Source organism: Mustela nivalis (genome assembly GCF_964662115.1).
Source record: "Mustela nivalis genome assembly, chromosome: 5".
Classification (NCBI taxonomy): domain Eukaryota; kingdom Metazoa; phylum Chordata; class Mammalia; order Carnivora; family Mustelidae; genus Mustela; species Mustela nivalis.
The window spans coordinates 8,989,017-9,007,391 of record NC_139024.1 but is presented as its reverse complement, the minus strand read 5'-3'; the positions used below and the strand labels follow the sequence as shown (position 1 = coordinate 9,007,391).

General features: G+C 48.9%; 1 protein-coding gene across 6 annotated transcripts in view; it reads left to right on the top strand.

Moving 5' to 3' along the window:
* TULP4 (TUB like protein 4) overlaps positions 1-17,944 on the top strand; it is a 228,207-nt gene extending 210,263 nt beyond the window's left edge. For all 6 annotated transcript variants that reach the window (XM_082729563.1, XM_082729566.1, XM_082729565.1 and 3 more), the window contains 5 exons: positions 1,771-1,915; positions 3,189-3,282; positions 6,324-6,467; positions 9,090-11,608; positions 13,264-17,944. In XM_082729563.1, the coding sequence (XP_082585689.1) occupies positions 1,771-1,915; positions 3,189-3,282; positions 6,324-6,467; positions 9,090-11,608; positions 13,264-13,380 (3,019 nt within the window). In that variant the 3' untranslated portion in view covers positions 13,381-17,944. The remainder of the gene's footprint in view (positions 1-1,770; positions 1,916-3,188; positions 3,283-6,323; positions 6,468-9,089; positions 11,609-13,263) is intronic.
* The last annotated feature ends 431 nt before the right edge of the window (positions 17,945-18,375 follow it).

Here is an 18,375-nt window from a genome sequence, read left to right as displayed (position 1 = left end):
CCTTACACAAGACTTCTTGGGGGCACATGCACTCATTTATCTCGGGTATACACTTAGCAGGGGACTTGCCGGGTTCTGGCACACCTGTAACTTTATTAGAAACTGCCAGCCAGTATCCCAGGGTGCCCCGCTGTTCTGAGTTCCTGTCAGCGGCCTCTGAGGCTTCTGTCCCCACCCATGTTTGCACTGTCACTGTGAGCAGATGGTTTTATCCCTTCTGCTGGGCAGGTGGGGGCGTCGGCAGTCTCTGGTGATCGCCAGTCTTTCATATGCTTAGTGACCATTTGGATCTCTGTTGGGTCTTTTGCCCACTTTTTACTGAGTTGTTTTTCTCACATCAAGTTGTCAGTCTTCATGTATTCTAGTTTTGAGTCTTTGGGCGGAGATACGCAGTGTCACATATGTGGTCTAACGCAATATGAATTTTTTCTCTTATGATTAGTGCTTTTCGTGTCTTATTTAAGAAATCTTTGTCTACTCTTTGGTCATAAAGACATTTTTCTGTTCTTGTCCAGAAACTTTGTAGTTTTAGCTTTCATACTTCAGTCTCAGATTACTTTTTGTGTATGGTGTGAGTTTTTCCATGTATATACCAATTGCTCAGATAATTTGATTGATTTTTTTTTCATCTTTATTCTAAGTATATTGAAATTACAAATAAAATTATGAACTTTCCTACACTTTTGCAGTGTTTCAGCTTTTCCCATTAATTAAGGGAGAACATTTAACATATAAGCAACCAAACTCCTCACCTTGTAAATGTCCTTTTAAAGTTCCTGGATGTGGCGGTCTCTGGCGCTGGTCCTTGTTCCTTCTGTCTTTCCCTGTGTTGAATCATCCTGCATGCCGCAGCCGGACTAACCGTCCTCACACAGAGTTTTCACAAGCTCAGTCCCCGTGTCCCCCCAAACTTTGGGAGCCCCCGCTATCATAGCAAGCTCTCAAGCAACACTTATGAGGCTCAGTGCTTTTCTCTCATTGACTGCAGTCGACCTTAACATACTCATTTTTATAGCACTCTCTGTGGGTAGACTGGCATTAATACCCGTGTCCCTGGGTGGCAAACAGAACTGAAGACCAGAGATAGAATGTAGGATCAAAAGGCAGCAGGGAAAAGTAGACCCACAGATTTGATTTAAAATATGACAGCTGGTAAAAGGCTAGATCAGTCTGTCGAAATCCTAACATTGTAGTAGGAATTATAAAATCGTTGTGGCCTTAAGGTGAAAAATGGCTCTTCCCACTTGGTAGTTTCCCACATGCAGAAGGCATGTGGACGTTTCTAAACTTAATTATTAGTCAGTAGGAAGTCAACTACATTTAATTCTCTGAGGTTCCTTACAAATGAATCACTTGGTCTAATCTCACCGTAAATTTTTTTAAGATTTATTTATTTGAGAGAGAAAAATAATGACAGAGAGCACAAGCAGAGAGAAGGAGAAGCAGGCTCTCCGCTGAGCAGGGAGCCCTTTGTGGGGCTTGATCTAGGACCCTGAGATCATGACTTGAGCCGAAGGCAGCCGCTTAACCCACTGAGCCACCCAGGTACTCCCTAATCTCACCATATTTTCAAATATATATTACATGGTTTGCAATTCTGTTCTTTCTTCACATTCACGAAGCAAAAGCAGGTGGGAGAGGCTTGGATAAAGGGACCTGGCCCCTGGAACATGGCACCCATGGCGGCCACCAGAGCACGGAGGAGAGGGCCATAGCAGTGGGCGCCTCCCCCACCTGTGGGACCTGACCCTCCTGGCCTTGTCTCCACAGGATCAACATTGAGGCCCGGAAGTCTCCCAAGCTGTCCCGGGCTGCTCAGGAGATGTCCAGGTCTCCCCGGTTGCCGATGCGCAAGCCCTCCATTGGCTCGCCCAGCCTGACACGAAGAGAGTTTCCCTTTGAAGACATCACTCAGGTAGCTCCTGGGCTCCAGGGCGGTTCCGTGTGTCTGATGCTCTCCTGCTCTTCTTGCCGTCCTCAGTGTGTGCCTGATGGGGGCTGAGCCCTCAGCACAGGCCCTCGTCACACCTGCACTCGCCACCCCAGCCTCCGTGCCTGTCCCTGCCATTCCAGACACAGGGCATAGAGAACCAGAGCCCTGTTTGCCTTCCTTACTCCCCTGCCCTCGGGCAGGCCCCAGTACCTTCACGTTCCCCCGGGACCTCCTTCCCACCTCAGACACCCCTCTGTTGCCACGTGAATCTTTTCACAGATAGCTCTGGTTGAGACCTAGCCACACTCCTCCCCTCTGCTCCCTCAAGCCACGTCTGACCCTTCGGTGACTCGGTGTCCACAGGAGCCAGTCCCTGCTGGCGGCCCCCCCATCTGGTGCTGTCTGTCCCTCCGTCCTGGTGCCCCTCAATGCCCTCCAGGTGCCACAGCCTCACTGCTGACTGGCTGCCTTCTGCGTTTGTGCCTTCGATGTGCCTGGGTCACCAGGGTGCCCTGGCTCCTCCCCCTTCTGTCTTCCCTTCTTGCTTCTGCCGGCATGCTTCCACGCAGAACCGTCACGAAGGCGTCCGTCCCTGGCTCAGCCGCAGCAGTCCCCAGGCACCTTGCTGTACCTCCCTGACACCATTTCTCAGTGCCTGCCTTGTCTGCACATAATTCTAAGCCTACATCCTGCACTGGGTTATCAGCCCTTTGAGGAGCTACAGTTTATTCATCTCTGTTATCACTCTTCGCACATATACACACGTGGCCGAAGCATACTGATCATTTTTAAAAACTTTCTTAATTGAATGAGGAAACAGATAATTGGCTGGTTTGTGGACATACTGCTTTCAGTGTAACTGGTATTTTTAGGACAAATGGACTCAGAGCTGGGTATACCCTCTCTAGTTCAGTGACTGGAGGAAAAGAAAAGGTGAAGAAAAATGTGCCCAGAGCACCCTTGTGGACTTTTTAACCTGCGCACGTGTGGACACACTGGGACACATCCCCTCACTCCCCAGCTGCGACTCTCAGCTCCGTGAGCCACCGCTCAGAAACACGTGCCTGACATGTTCTCGTTAGCTTCTGGTCTTAAAAAGGGTAGAATGATAAAGAGAATGAGTATTTCCAGCAGTGCCCACCATTTTCTGTGACTTTCTAAGCAAAAACGTTAACATTCGTAGTTCCTAAGTCATCAATAGAAAATATGAAAACAGATTGTGATTTTTTTTTTCCTTTCCCTCCTCTTCCTACAGCACAACTATCTTGCTCAGGTCACGTCTAATATCTGGGGAACCAAGTTTAAGATTGTGGGCTTGGCTGCTTTCCTGCCAACCAACCTCGGTGCAGGTAAAAACCATGTCCTCTTCTCTTCCCGTTCTGTCAGTTGAAACTGAGACTAAAAAGACCATTCAAATGAGTTCTTATCGCACCAAAACATTAGCATGTACTTTATTCACCTTCAAACCTTGCCACTACCCACTGTAATTTCACAAAAATTAGAATTATTACTCAATTGCTTTTTGCCAGCCGTGCTTTCATTTTTTTGTGTAATCCTGACTTATGAAAAGACAGAACCAGCTGCAGTGTCTAACAGAGGTTTGATAGGGTTCTGGTTATCTGATTTCTGGCCTTTCATTATGGGCAAGTTTAGGTACCAGTATCTTTAGGTTCTCGAGTCAGAAGACAGTTGAGGTTCAGAAGGCATTAAAGACCATAAGAAGCGGACTGTTAATACAGTTCTGTGTGGTAAACCCTTAGAGCTGGCACCTAGAAGTCCCAGATAAGTGCCCTCTCCATGCGAAGTTTGAGACACTGAGGAAAACAAAAGAATGGGAGTAAAAGCTGGGCTAGAACCTGACATTTGCATTCTTTCTGTACTCTTCTCTAATGAGTAGTACTAATGTGTCATGTTTACTTGGGGACAGCGAAGGAATGAAATGACAGAAGGTCCTTTTCAAAGCAGCCTCATGCCAGTAGGCACATCCCTGGGTGGGCTGCGGACACATGCTGTCGCCCCCCCACCACAGCCTTGCTAGATTGCCTCATCATTTGGCACACACAGCTCTCTCTGGAAGGCCAACCTTGCCAATGGATGGTGGGCCCATCTTTTTTTTTTTTTTTTTAAGATTTTATTTATTTATTTGACAGAGATCACAAGTAGACCAGAGAGGCAGGCAGAGAGAGAGGGGGGAAGCAGGCTCCCTGCTGAGCAGAGAGCCTGATGTGGGGCTTGATCCCAGAACCCTGAGAACATGACCTGAGCCGAAGGCAGGGGCTTTAACCCACTGAGCCACCAGGCGCCCCTGGTGGTCCCATCTTGAATGGCTCTGTGTAACCTACTGCTAAAAATGGTTTTTGAAAAATTCTAAATCTGCCTATTGGATTTGTTTCAGACACAGATCCTTTCAATTAAATAATTTTTGCAAAGCAGGTGTTAAGTAGAGCTGTGCCATGTATGCATGGTAAGAGACTAAATTGTGCTGCATGCGGATTTTTCCTTTTGCGGCTTCTCAGCTCAAAGAAAAAGAGGAATAAAAGTAAAACATAAAACGGACTTAGAAAATAACAATAGGCTGTTCCTGCACATAATGCCAAGAAAGGAAAGGCTCTGATAACTACGGAAGCATGTTCTTCAGTAACGCAGCCATGCCCCACTGGTGCACATGGCGATGCTTGTCACCACAGTGTGAGTGTCCTGTTGTCCCCATCCATGAGCTGGGAACTGAGCCATCTGCCTACCGTACGTATACACTGGAAAGAGAAATGGAGTCTTAGTGCATCTTTCCCTTCTGGATGTTGAATAGATCCACACGTAAGTCAAGGACCTTGATATGGGAGAACCTCTAAATGCCATCACTGTACACGGTACTCCAGTGTGAGGAACTCAAGTGCCCAGGATTAAACTTCCTGTAGGACTACAGTGAAATCACTGTCCTGATCACATACCATTTTTAAAAGAGCATTTTAGCTAATACTATTCATTTGTCAAGCTAAGCAAATTTTCCACTTGATTCTGTCTCTTGGGTTCTAAAAGATGTGTAAGTTACATGTGGCACCCTCTTAAATAATTTTTGGCACTCTAATGTCAAAACGTAGAGTACTGTTGGATATATTTTATATTGGATAATTTGTTTGCTTCAGTTGAATTATCTGGCCCGTGAAATTTTATTTCTTATTTTTTGCTTTCTCAATTTAAAAAATATAGAATAAATTCCAAATTCAAGAGATTTGAAGTGGTATTCAGTAAAACTCCATCTTGTCTTTATCTCCAGCCACTTAGTCTTTTCCCCCTTGGAAGCAACTTTTTTTTTTAATCCCTCCTGAGATTTTACAATTTTATTTCTTTTATCAATCTAAACAACAAAGAATAGTCCTTTACATCATTAATTTTTAAGCTATAGAGAATCGTCCAGAATTTTTAAGCCAAAATTTACATTGTCTTCTGTGGATGAGAGAGACGAACACACGAATAAGGCCTGTGTCTTACTGGAAAATCGTCCTAGCCCACAGCAGTGCAAGTGTCAGCCTCATAGAGGCCTTTCATCAGTGAGGTCCTGCTGGGCTGTAGGAATGTGAGCCAGTCAGCCACCAGGTGCTGGCAGGCAGCTGTGGGGCCAGAGCTGGGTCTAACAAAATAAGAATCACAGTAATAATTCAAGAACTTATACTTACCTGACAGGAAAGAGCATTAAACATAAAGGAAAGTTGATCCTGACTTTAACCTCCTGTGAAACCTAAATTCATTGTTTTTAACCAATTTCACCTCTAAATATTTGAGTTGCCATCCAGGCATTGTCCTAAATGTCCTTGTTGATTGAATAAAACCTTAGCATGTAAAGAAACAGTGTGGAAGTTCACTAAATCTCTGTCCTGATCATGAGGTTGAAGTTGAAAGTCAGGAAGATGAGAATCCAGTCCTGAGTAAGGGCAGTGTTTAGTTCCAACCTGACCCGTGTCACCCCGTCTCCTGGGTTGCATGAGATCCCCTGAGCTTGGCACTCTGCTTATCACAACTATTTTTATTAAATTAGAATTCCGATCTCAAGTGAGGCTTTAAAAAATTGTATTTCTCCTATCCCAACTCATTCCAGAAAAGCATTTAAGTCTAGGACATGTTTTTGACATTTGCAATGTGGGGTTCCCTAGACAGACCACTTGGCAAAATGACTGGGCTAGACAGAGGAGTTGCTGTAAGGGAATCTAAGGCGCGGCTGGGTGGCCAGTGGCGTGTGGGAGGAAGACAAAGACCCGCTGTCGGACTCCCCCCTGCTTTCTCATGGCAGGGACTCCACGGTCCCATTTCTCTTCCCGTGACTCTGCCGGTGCTTGGCTGTCCTCGTGCACGTCTCTGTTAACAGCGCTTTCCTCCTTCCCCCCGACCCCCGCAGTAATCTATAAAACCAGCCTCCTGCACCTCCAGCCGCGGCAGATGACCATCTATCTCCCAGAGGTTCGGAAGATTTCCATGGACTATGTTAATTTGCCTGTCTTCAACCCGAATGTTTTCAGTGAGGATGAAGATGATTTACCAGGTGTGTTCGTAGGGGATCATGATGGGAGCAGAGCGCTAAGTAGTAGAGGATTACAGCATGTCCACCCGTGCCCACCGCCCTGGTTTGGAAGAGGTGTAACTTCCTCAGTTGGTGGGTGTGCTGAAGGTTGTACTGTGGCTGCTTTGGGGAGACGGGGAGCTACCAGAGCAAGGACGATGAGGGTGACCGTGACGCCTCATTTCCACAGAATATTCTGCCGTCTTGCTTCATCTTCACAGAGGTCCTCAGTCATGCATGCAGTCAGCGAGGTTAACAGGACTGATGGGAATTCCACAAAATCAGAACTGAAACCGGCTCTCGGCCCTAGGCTAGCCTTCCTCTTGTCAGCCCCCGCTTAGAGAGCAGTGTCACTCCCCTGGTCCCGTGACTCCCGCAGAGCCCAGGGTCTCGAACGCACCCTGTCTCCAGGACAGAAAGCCTTTACCTGCAGACCGCTCTCTCCCGCTGTGCAGCGCACATCTCAGCGGACAGAAGCCTGGGCTCAGTTAAAGGTGAATTCTGGCACAAGCTTTTAAAATCCCAGTTTACAAGTTTTCAAATATCTATAGCACTTGAATTAAGGGTTTTCTAGGGGGTGTGGATCCTATTTTGATTAACAGAGTAGAATGCTTTCTAGGTTATCTGCCAGTTATTTCCATGTAAGTGGTTTCAAAAAAATACCTACCTGTAATTTTATAAATATGAGGACTTCTCTACTTAGAACCAAGCAGGTTCTGAAAGTCTCTGGTTTTTGAGCCAGAGGAATCCTACCCGGGCTACTGACTTCTGTGTCTGGTGGGTTTGGAACAGAGGGGCTGTGGTTCTCGCCGTGGAACAGGGAAGGACGCGCAGGCCAGCTCAGGCTCTGAACTTGGGGGGTTGTTGTTTACCTTTTTCACAGGTTTTTATCTGTAAAATTATTCGTACAGTACTTTCGGAGAGGAGCCGCCTTTGGTTTTCCCATGGTTGTAGCTCTCCTCAGAGGGGCCGTAGGCGTTCTAGACCGTCCAAGTTCTAATGGGCACGGTTTTGCATCCCCATCAATCTGCGGCTTGGTGAAGCCTCACACGTGAGCTTCGTATACAGCACGTCCCCTGCCATTTCAGAATTTGAAGCAGCATCAGACACACCTTCTGAATAACGCCCTCCCGGGGCTCCCGGAACGAAACTCGTGCTGCTCCCCAGTGCTCCGCGCTCACCTGCTGCTGTTCCCGTCTGGGCTTCCCATTCGGGGCAGCATTCTCTCTCAGGCCTCGCACTTAATGCTGACGACAGAGAGACTCTTCTTTGTATCAGGGAAGAGCCCGGCGCTCAGTGCAGATGGGTGAACATCTGGAGGAGGGTCTGAACAGGATTAATAAAAAATGAGACGGACCCAGACTCACGCAGCCAGGAAATAGTTGCATCTCACTAGTGGGCCCCAGGGAAGGGGGAATCTGATTGGAACCAAGGGTGGGCTTAGCTTTTTTTTTTTTTCTTTTTAAGATTTATTTATCTATTAGAGAGATAGAAAAAACGTGAGTAGGGAGCAGCAGGCAGAGGGAGAGGGAGAAGCAGACTCCCCACTGAGCAGAGAGCCCAATGTGGGGTTCGATCCCAGGACCCCGAGATCATGACCTGAGCCGAAGGCAGACGCTTAACCAACTGAGCCACCCCGGTGCCCCCGGCTTAGCTTTCGATGAGCTAGCTGCCCTCATTCTGTAGCTGTGGTAAAAGGTCAAACAGCCTTTACAGCTGGCTAGTCAAATCTTGCTTGCTGCGCATACACTAGTTGCCACGTAGAACTTAAAGGCCCAAATAAGCAAACTTGCCAGTGCCTGATGGTACTTTAAGCAGGGCAGTCTAAACGGTGGTTCTGAGCCCCCGCCTGTGGTGTGTAGGGCATCGCTCAAATTTGTGCTTTGTTAAGTTCCCTATCTGTACAAATAGACTATAGTTACAGGGTTTTACAAAGGGGGGCTGTACCTTACACACTGTTAGAAATGCTGAACAGCACATAAATTAGGAAATGATCCTCCCCAAATAATGCTTATTTGCTAGAAGATTCTTTTCTTTGGTATCTCTACTGCCTTTTACATGGTTCTATTTACAGAAACTTAATTTGTGTACAAATTTCACATTACATCTGCTTTTAACACTTTCCCATATTAACCAGTCTGTAATTGTGGATAAACCTACCCAGGACCCTAGGCAGTATAAGTGCCCCGTGGAGTGTCATGCTACATATCATAATTCTCTTCTTGCATAAAAGAGTGGGCCATTTTATGAATTCATGAGTAAAAAGCATCTTTTTGAACAGTTAAGTATTAAAAAATAAAAATAAATAAAATTTTTTAAAAAGTTAAGTATGTGCCCTAGTACCATTTAGGTACCAAATTCAGAAGGTTCCAAAGTATATTCATTGGAAATCTTTGCGTGTGTCCTTCCAGAAACCTTAGAGAAACTCTGTAGAACTTGTGTGAAAGGTCTAGCTTTTCCCCAAGCAAACTTCTCTCCGTCCGTAGCAATTGTATTTTGTATGCAGAAGGACTGGATGAGTTGATTAGTTGTTGTATTACTTATTCTGATCCAGTTTCACAGCACTGTTTTGTAAGCAATTCATTTTTTCCCTTTTCCTCCCAGTGACAGGAGCATCTGGTGTGCCTGAGAACAACCCCCCTTGCACGGTGAACATCCCTATTGCGCCCATTCACAGCTCGGCACAGGCTATGTCCCCTACTCAGAGCATAGGCTTGGTGCAGTCCCTGCTGGCCAATCAGAATGTGCAGCTGGACGTCCTGACCAATCAGACCACGGCAGTGGGGACATCTGAGCACGGAAGTGACAGTGCCACCCAGTACCCTGTCTCCAACCGCTACTCCAGCCCCGGACAGGTGATCTTTGGAGGTGTGGAGATGGGCCGCATCCTCCCCAGCCCTGCTCAGCTGTCCCTGCCGCCGCCCACCCAGGGAGCCATCCAGCTGTCCGTGGTGGACCATGGAGACCGAGATCATGACCACCTGCAGAAGTCCGCCAAGGCCCTGCGGCCTGTGGCGCAGCTGGCCACGGAAGGGGACGCAGTGGTGTTCAGTGCCCCACAGGAGGTCCAGGTGGCGAAGATGAACCCACCACCCCCCTACCCCGGAACCATCCCCGCAGCCCCCACCACCGCAGCACCGCCGCCCCCGCTGCCACCCCCGCAGCCCCCGGTGGACACGTGCCTGAAGAAGGGCGACTTCTCCCTGTACCCCACAGCAGCCCATTACCAGACGCCCCTGGGCTACGAGAGGATCACCACCTTCGACAGCAGCGGCAACGTGGAAGAGGTATGCCGGCCGCGAACGCGGATGCTCTGCTCCCAGAACACCTACACCCTCCCCGGCCCGGGCAGCTCGGCCACCCTGAGGCTCACCGCCACGGAGAAGAAGGTCCCCCAGCCCTGCACCAGTGCGACCCTGAACCGCCTGACGGTCCCCCGCTACTCCATCCCGACCGGAGACCCACCCCCGTACCCCGAAATCGCCGGCCCCCTGCCTGGCAGGGGCGCTGCCCAGAGGCCCGACAGTCTCATCCACGCCACGCTGCGCAGGAACAACCGCGAGGTGGCGCTCAAGGCGGCGCAGCTGGCCGAGCCCCCGAGGGCCCCACCGCAGCACCCGCCCAAGCCCAAGGGCGCCGTGCAGTTTCCGGCGGCGAGGCCCCCGCCCGCCCTGTACACCTGCAGCCAGTGCAGCGGCGGGGGTGCGGCTGGGCGGCCGGAGCCGGGCGCTGGGGGTGCGGGGGGCGCGCAGCCGGGATCGGGCCTGGCACATGCCGCCAGCACCTCCCCGCTGACCTCCCAGTCGTCCTACAGCCTCCTGAGCCCGCCAGACGGGGCCCGCGACCGCGCCGACTATGTTAACTCGGCCTTCACTGAGGACGAGGCGCTGGCCCAGCACTGTCAGGTGGAGAAGCCCCTGAGGCACCCCGCGCTGCCCGAAGCTGCTGTGGCCGTAAAACGGCCACCACCTTACCAGTGGGACCCTGTGCTGGGGGAGGACATTTGGGTTCCTCAGGAAAGGACAGCACAGACTGCAGTGCCCAACCCCCTGAAACTGCCCCCACTGATTGTAGGTCAGAGCCAGCACCTGGATGTGTCCCGAGTGCCCTTTGTCTCCCCCAAGTCTCCCGCCAGTCCTACTGCCACTTTCCACACAGGCTATGGGATGGGAATGCCGTATCCAGGAAGCTATAACACACCCCCTTTGCCGGGGGTGCAGACTCCCTGCTCCCCAAAAGATGCCCTGTCCCCCACGCCGTTCGCACCACAGGAGTCGGCAGTGGTTCTGCAGCCCACCTACCCACCCAGCCTCTCCTACTGCACCCTGCCCCCCATGTATCCGGGAAGCAGCACCTGCTCGAGTTTACAGCTGCCACCTATCGCCTTGCACCCCTGGAGTTCCTATAGCCCTTGCCCGCCTGTGCAAAACCCCCAGGGCACTCTGCCCCCCAAGGCACACCTGGTGATAGAGAAGCCCCTCGTGTCCCCACCGCCCACTGACCTCCAAAGCCACTTGGGTACCGAGGTGATGGTAGAGACCACAGACAACTTCCAAGAAGTCCTCTCCCTGACAGAGAGCCCGGTGCCCCAGCGGACAGAGAAATTCGGGAAGAAGAACCGGAAGCGCCTGGACAGCCGAGCGGAGGAAGGAAACGTTCAGGCCATCACGGAGGGCAGAGTGAAGAAGGAGGCGCGGGCTCTGAGTGACTTTAATTCCCTCATCTCCAGCCCCCGCCTGGGGAGGGAAAAGAAGAAAGTGAAGAGTCAGAAAGACCAACTGAAGTCCAAGAAGTTGAACAAGACGAATGAGTTCCAGGACAGCTCAGAGAGCGAGCCCGAGCTGTTCATCAGCGGGGATGAGCTGATGAACCAGAGCCAGGGCAGCAAGAAGGGCTGGAAAAGCAAGCGGAGCCTGAGGACGGCCAGCGAGCTGGAAGAGTTCAAGTGCCGGAAAGCCAGCGAGAAGGAGGACGGGCGGCTGGGCAGCCAGGGCTTCGTGTATGTCATGGCCAACAAGCAGCCTCTGTGGAACGAAGCCACACAGGTGTACCAGCTGGACTTCGGGGGGCGGGTGACCCAAGAGTCAGCCAAGAACTTCCAGATCGAGCTGGAGGGGCGGCAGGTAAGCAAACGTGTCTTGGGCCATGGCCGGTTCCACTGCATTCTGGTCTTGACCAGTCGGGTGGGGCGGGGGCTGAAAACCTGCTAAAGGATGGCCCTGCTTCCGCCTGCAGGAGCCCCGGGAGAGCTGCAGAATACAACTGTGGCTCTCAAGTGGGGCCGATCGTGGTTGTGCCTTACCGGGTGCCGTTGCTGGCTTTTTTTTTTTTTTAAACTTATTGTCAAAGCAGCACATGTACTGATTTTTCAAAGTCAGATGATTCTGCCAGAACCAGGAGGAAAACTAGCAGGCCCCTCCCTGCCCAGTGCACGGCCCCCTCCCAAACGCCGCTCTCCTCCGGGACACACGTTCCTCCAGCTCCGTCGCTTCTGGTAGTTGACAACATGTTCCCACTTGTGTTTATTGATTTTTCAGTTTTTCACATCATGTATCGACTTGTTCCTGAGGGGTAGGAGGGTTGGTTTGGATCACCCCACTGCCTTATACACACACATGAACTTCCCCTGTTCTTACTCAGTGTACTCACTGGGGGTTCATTATGCCCGCATACACGATTTACAGCTGAGCCACAGATGACGGCTTATTTATATTTCCTTTTTCATGTACAGTTTTTCTTTCCCTAGACATAATAATTAGCCAGTGTGGGTTTGCCTCTTCCAGTGTATTTATGACTGAGTCCTTCCCTGATTCTCTGGCGTAAGGTACATGACACACGGGGTGACTTGTCACTGGTTCCTGCTGCAGCCTGAAACGGTGGCGCTCACTGTGCCGTGTCGCTGTCGTTCTGCACACACACCTTCTTACCGTCCTGGCAGTTGCCGTCACCCTGCATGTTTAAATCTCATGTTCATTAATTCACTCAACAAATATTTAGTGAGCGTCTGCCTGGCAGTCCTCTGAGCCAGGAGTCAGCAATTGGGGGCCCACAGACCAGTCCATCCTGCTGCCTTTTTTAATAAAGTTTTATTGGAACGCAGCCGTGGGCGTCCGCTGAACATTGGCTGAGGCTGTTTTCGTCCTGCGGCAGGGTTAGAGCTGTGGCAAAGACCCTGTGACCCACAAAGCCTAAAACCCTCATCATGAGCCCTTCACAGAGAGCTTTCTGGGCTTGCTCCAGGCGCTGAAGCTAGAGCCCTGGGGAAAACGGAAAGTCCCTGTGCTCCTGGAGTGGAGCCTAGTGGAAGAAAGACCATAAACACCCCCGGATGCATGTTGTGCAGGGAGAAGATGCGCCGCCGGTAAGCACTGAGAGGACAAAGGAGAGAGGAGCACCAGGGGAGGGAGGGGACTGTTTTATCCCTCTCTGAGCAGTGGATGTGTCTCTTAACCCTTTACTAGCCTATAGATTCTTCCCTCAACTTGTCCCTTCTCCTTTCTGCTTCCTTGGTGAGGAAACCGCTATTTGAGCTGCGGAGCTTTCCGCGCTCCGAATTTTTCTCATTATCTTCCCACTTGCACGTTTGACATGTTCCCTCGCCCGCTTTATTTCTGACAAACTCGCGGTGAGATCGAGAAGCTTGGTCAGCGTCTCCGGTCGGCACACCGGCCTCCCAGCCTGGCCGTCCCCTTCCCTCGGGAGCGGCGCCGACGAGGCTGTTTCCCACCTCGTGCTCTCTTCATGTCTCTGCTTCTCTGCCCTCTCCACCCGACTCCAGGTGATGCAGTTTGGAAGGATTGACGGCAGCGCGTACATTCTGGACTTCCAGTACCCCTTCTCCGCTGTGCAGGCCTTCGCCGTGGCCCTGGCCAATGTGACTCAGCGCCTGAAGTAAGGACACTGGTGTGGGGCAGACGGAGAGGCCTCCTGGAGGCGCCCGAGATGTCGCCCAGGGCCCCGGTGTCTGGGACCAGAAGACGAGCAAAACTGGAAGAATCTGTCAGGCCCAGGAGAAGGGACTGACCTTTCATTGTTGTCGTTTGTTTGGCCTTTTATAATCCTTTATTGTTTCTCTTTCTTCTTTCTTTTCAAACAAAAAGATTACAGGAAGAGTGGGATTTGCAAGCAGAGGGGGTGAGGCACCTGGTGTCTTTAGGAAACACAGTTGCTGTGGGGATGTCCTGCTGCGTTTGCTTCTGTCCGCGGGGGGCAGGGGGGCCCCGGGAGGAAGGGACGCCGCCCGCCCGCGGATCTCCGCGCTCCACGCGTCGCGCTTTGTGACGCCTTCGTACCATAACCACTTGTCTGGAAACAAAATGCTTTGTAAAAAGAACCAAAAGCCTGAGGGTCCAGGTTCTTGGAGGGGGCGTTGAATCCACACCCGTCCTGTTACTTCCCCAGGGGCGACTCGGTGGCTGTTGGGGGTTACGGAGGCCGCGCGGTGGGGCTCCCAGGAGTGGGCTGTGCGGCGCTGCCCTTAGCAGGGGTAAGCGCGGAGGGGGCGTCCGCGAGGGGCGCAGCCGGCGGCGCCGGGAATGGTACACGGGCTCGGCTCCTCTCAGAGGCTGTTCGCATGAGAGACCCCACCCGTGTCATCTTAGAACGTGGCAGCATCCCACTGGTTCAGGGAGGTTTGCCTTCCGGAGAAGGGAGGGACAAAACGGATCAGTCCTGGCGTGTCGTGGGGTAGCTGCCTGGTCGCCTAGCACCTTGGGCAACCACTAGGTACTCACCTGCTGAAAAGCCCCCTTAGTCCCCTCCACCCCTCTGTTGTTTAGTCTGGAAAGTGTGGCCGGAGACGTTCTCCTTCCCACTAGATAAGCTGCTGCGCTTTCTCTTTCTGGAGATGCTGAGACATTGGTCTGAAAGCGCGCCTTTCTTCTCAGCCACGTTAAAACCCAGTTGACTAGAGATGTTTCCTGATTGGTTAGAAATGTAACAAAACCGTAGGCATTTGCCAGGGTGTTAAAAGAGATATAGTAATCTCTTTGAAACAAGTCCCACAGTTGTACTGGGAGGGAAAAAAAAAAGTTCTTTATTAATTGTACAGACTGTTTACTGAGGAGATGAACCACTGGGAACACATTATTAAAATTATAGTACTTAAGACAGCTGGTTAATTACAAAAAAGAAAGAAAAATCTGAGAAGATCTTTTCCCTCCACCTCCTCCTTAGGGGACGCCGCGGGCAGCACTGAGCCCCGGTAACAAACCCGGTTCACAGTTGTCACTTACTCCAACATGTCATGTGTTTAGGGCAGGAGCATGGGACTGTCTACTTGCAGGGAGTCCTCCGTGTGCATTTGGTTTGGAGCAGACAAATGAGAGACACTGTAGAGAAGTCTTTTGAAAGTATGTATTTTTACATTCCTTGTTTTGGTTTAAAAACTAGAAAAGACAACCGGCCCATTCCTTCCCCACAGCAAGACAGCATCACTCACCATTCTCTCCAAACCCTGAAGAAACACACATGAGGACAGCTCCCAGCTAACGTCCGAGTTTTCCAGCTTGTATTTTAAAATATTGAACCTGATTTTTTGTGGGTCAATTCTTTGAGAAAGAATTTAGCAGTGTATTCAGAATTATATAATTCTTTTATAGGAGTTTCTGTAGCTTGGTAAGATGTTTCAATGCTTATTAGTTGTGCAATAATGGTTATGACCTATTTCTAAAATAATTTAAATGCAGTTCCCCTGTTTTGTTGTCCAAGAGATTATTTATCTTGCTTTAATAGTGTTCTTAGGAATTCTTTTGTTACTATGTACTGGTGAGTTATGCCCATTTTATTTATTTAGAAAAATAGTGTGTTTGTAATGAGTTATTTGGTAGCAGCATATTTTGCTGCGAGAAATAAAGAGGATATGATAGAAGGTTTTTTCTGCTGGACAATTTGTAACTTTTCTAATTGGGAAAAAATTCCTATTAATCCTTTAAAGGCAATTTTTTTTTTTTGCATTCTTTGGTATTGATTATATACAGAAGAGTCGATTCCTTTGAGACAACACATCCTAAAATAATAGTGCCCCCTCTTTTGAACATTTTATTTTTAGTTAAAAATAAAAGGTGCTACGAAATGTAAAGAGGAATGAGAGCAGCAAAGGAAGGCACTATTGTAAGTGTCCGCTTTCCAGATTCTCAGATTGGTTCTTAAGATACAGAGACCATGAAAAAATACGTTTTAGAGTTTTTCTTATTACTAAGAGCAAGTAGAGGGGGAAGTCCTTGGAATAAAAACTGTGAAAAGAAAGTGAGTATTTGTAGCAAATAATTCAACTTTCTAAATTCTGAGCTCATTCCCCAAAAGGCCTCTTCCATACGTGGAGACAGAGGCCTGGTCCGGGAGGTCTGCATACCTGAGGGGCAGCGGCTGCCCAGCCCTGTGCTCTGGCCCAGAGGAGGAAAACGGGCCCACGCGCCTCATACTTCCACGGGTCTGTGCACTCGTGATATGGTATCTTTCAAGTTGATGGCGATGGCTTCACTTACTTTAAAAGTCATCTTTATTCAGTCTCAATTTATTAAATACTACTAAAGTAGTACTTTAAACAGCAGAATTCTACATCATGTTTATTAATAGCAACTTATGAATATTGAGATACCTCATTGAATCTCTAAATTTAAAACCATCAGCCCCATCAACTACTTAAAGAATCCTTACCTTTTTGAAGAAAGCTGTGTATTAACAAACATAAAAACCGATTTTAAGTTTGTTTCAACTCTAACCTCATCAAACCAAAGGCGCAGATTTGTGGACGGCGTGTCCACTGAATGCATATCCTAAGAAAAACCGATGCCACGGAAGCAGGAAAATGCCAAGGCTCTGAGGGCAGCGGAAGTCGGGACTTTGCAGGTTAGTCTTTTTCCCCCGTGTCCGTCGCTCCCCGGTGGAGTGTCCCATAAGGACAGGCAAAAACCTGTACTTTCATCTTGTAATCCTCTTGAACCTGGGGTCAAGCCCGCTCTGCCACCAAGTTGGAGGGTGACTTCGGGCTTCCATTTGTCCATCTGTAACATGACAGGGACAACCTGGCCTGGACAAAATTCTCCATTCCTGTCTAGCTCTAACAGCCTGAGGGCTCAAAGTGGGACCGTCTCCTCATGCCACTGTACGAACTTGGAAGATATGTTTCAAAATCATTGCCTTTTTACAGAGGAACATTGCTTTTCCAGCATTAATGAGCTCTCCCGTGAGTATGAACCCGTGCATTTAAAATAAGCCTTAGCAGGTTCATCTCTAGAAACAGATGCTTTTGGAATGGTGATTGTTCTCCTAAAAATCACACAAAAGCACCGGTTTCAGTCAGGTAAGACACAGGAGCCTCCACATGTGTGTGCCCTGCTTAGTGGACTCCCTGGAAAACGGCCCCCGAATAAGTCCCCATTTACCCCCACAAACAGTAGAGTGGGTTGAGAAAAGAACCAAGGAGGCTGTGCCCAGGCAGGTGTGAATTCTTGAGTTACTTCTGCAGTGTTCGCTATCTGCAAGTTGAAAAGATTTTTTGAAAGGAACCCATCATGTCCCTGTGTGGGCCATCTATCCCTTGGCCAGGTCAGTAGTTGTGAACAAAGTTAGTTGAGGCAAAATGTGTCAAAACTGTTCTTTGAGTTCCTGGGATTTCATCATCGCACATGACTCCGATCTCATCACCATCTGTGTATTCCCTTCACTCCGGTTGATGGAAACTCTGAAAAGTTGTGGCTAATTTTATTTTCATTTCTTTGGCTTTGTGCAATTTTCTTGTAACTTGTACCAATATTTCCTGTTTACAAGTTCTTTTAAAGGGGAGGGGGTAGGTTTCTAAGATCCTGTTGTTTGTTGTAGATAAATTTTTTTTTCATGTTGTAGAGAAGCATGGGGTTATGCGTTTGACTGAAAAAGGCACTGTATTATTTACCAAAGGGGTATTGTTTTCGCATTTGTTTATAAATGCATTATTTTGGTACTGTAAGTTTGAACATAATTTCTGAGTTTATTACTACTGGCATTTTCTTTTTCTTTTTCTTTTCTTTCTTTTTTTTTTTTTTTAAACTGTAAGTGCACGGTGCAGGTGCACAGGTCCCTGACCAAACCAGACCACCAGCATGTTCTTAGCCAAACCTTGGGGATAGCGCGCTGCTGTGTGCGCCTCAGTCCCACTCGTGTTACTTTGTTTCTCAATTCCAGCATCCTGCTTTGTTTGACTTTCCAAGCAAGATCTGCTGAGAGTCCCACTTGCACTCTAATGAGCTCACCCTTATTTGGCTCTCTGCTGATGTACTTTGTGTATTAGATTGTGTGGGAGGTATTCTAGAAGGCATTCATGGTTTGCATTCAAAATGACGTGGTTGATCCAAATTATTTTCTGTCTTTATTATTGAGATGGATTAATCTCTTCTTTTTTTTTTTTTATTGATGATTTGAAGTTGTAAAAGTTGTCCAGCTATTGCTTAATAAAATTTTCCAGATCAAAAAAAAAAAAATTACTTGTGTGCAGCATTCCGGGGTGGGTCTTGAGTCCTCTGAGAAGGTGTCCCAATGTGCACTGGCATGGCCTGCCATGCTCCCAGCTGTGTCTTCAGTCCCTGGGTTACTGGACGCCCTGGGATCCTCACCATCGTTCTGTTTTTGAGAGGTCAGAGCTTGTGCTGTCTTTCTGATGAGTTCTTTTGTCTTGTTTCCCTAAGAGGACCCAATTCAGGATGCATCTGCCCTCGCACCTACAAGATCAGAGACGTTAGATAACCTGACACCTTCTTTGTTACTTCATAGGAAACAGTAAAACCAGATTTTGAGCAACCCCGCTCTCCATTCTAATTTGTAACTGTTAATTGTTGTTTTTACTGATGAGTCTTAGTGCACTTCTTTGCTCTGCCCTGGAGTTCCCTCTGACCTCTCTGATCATATGACCTCT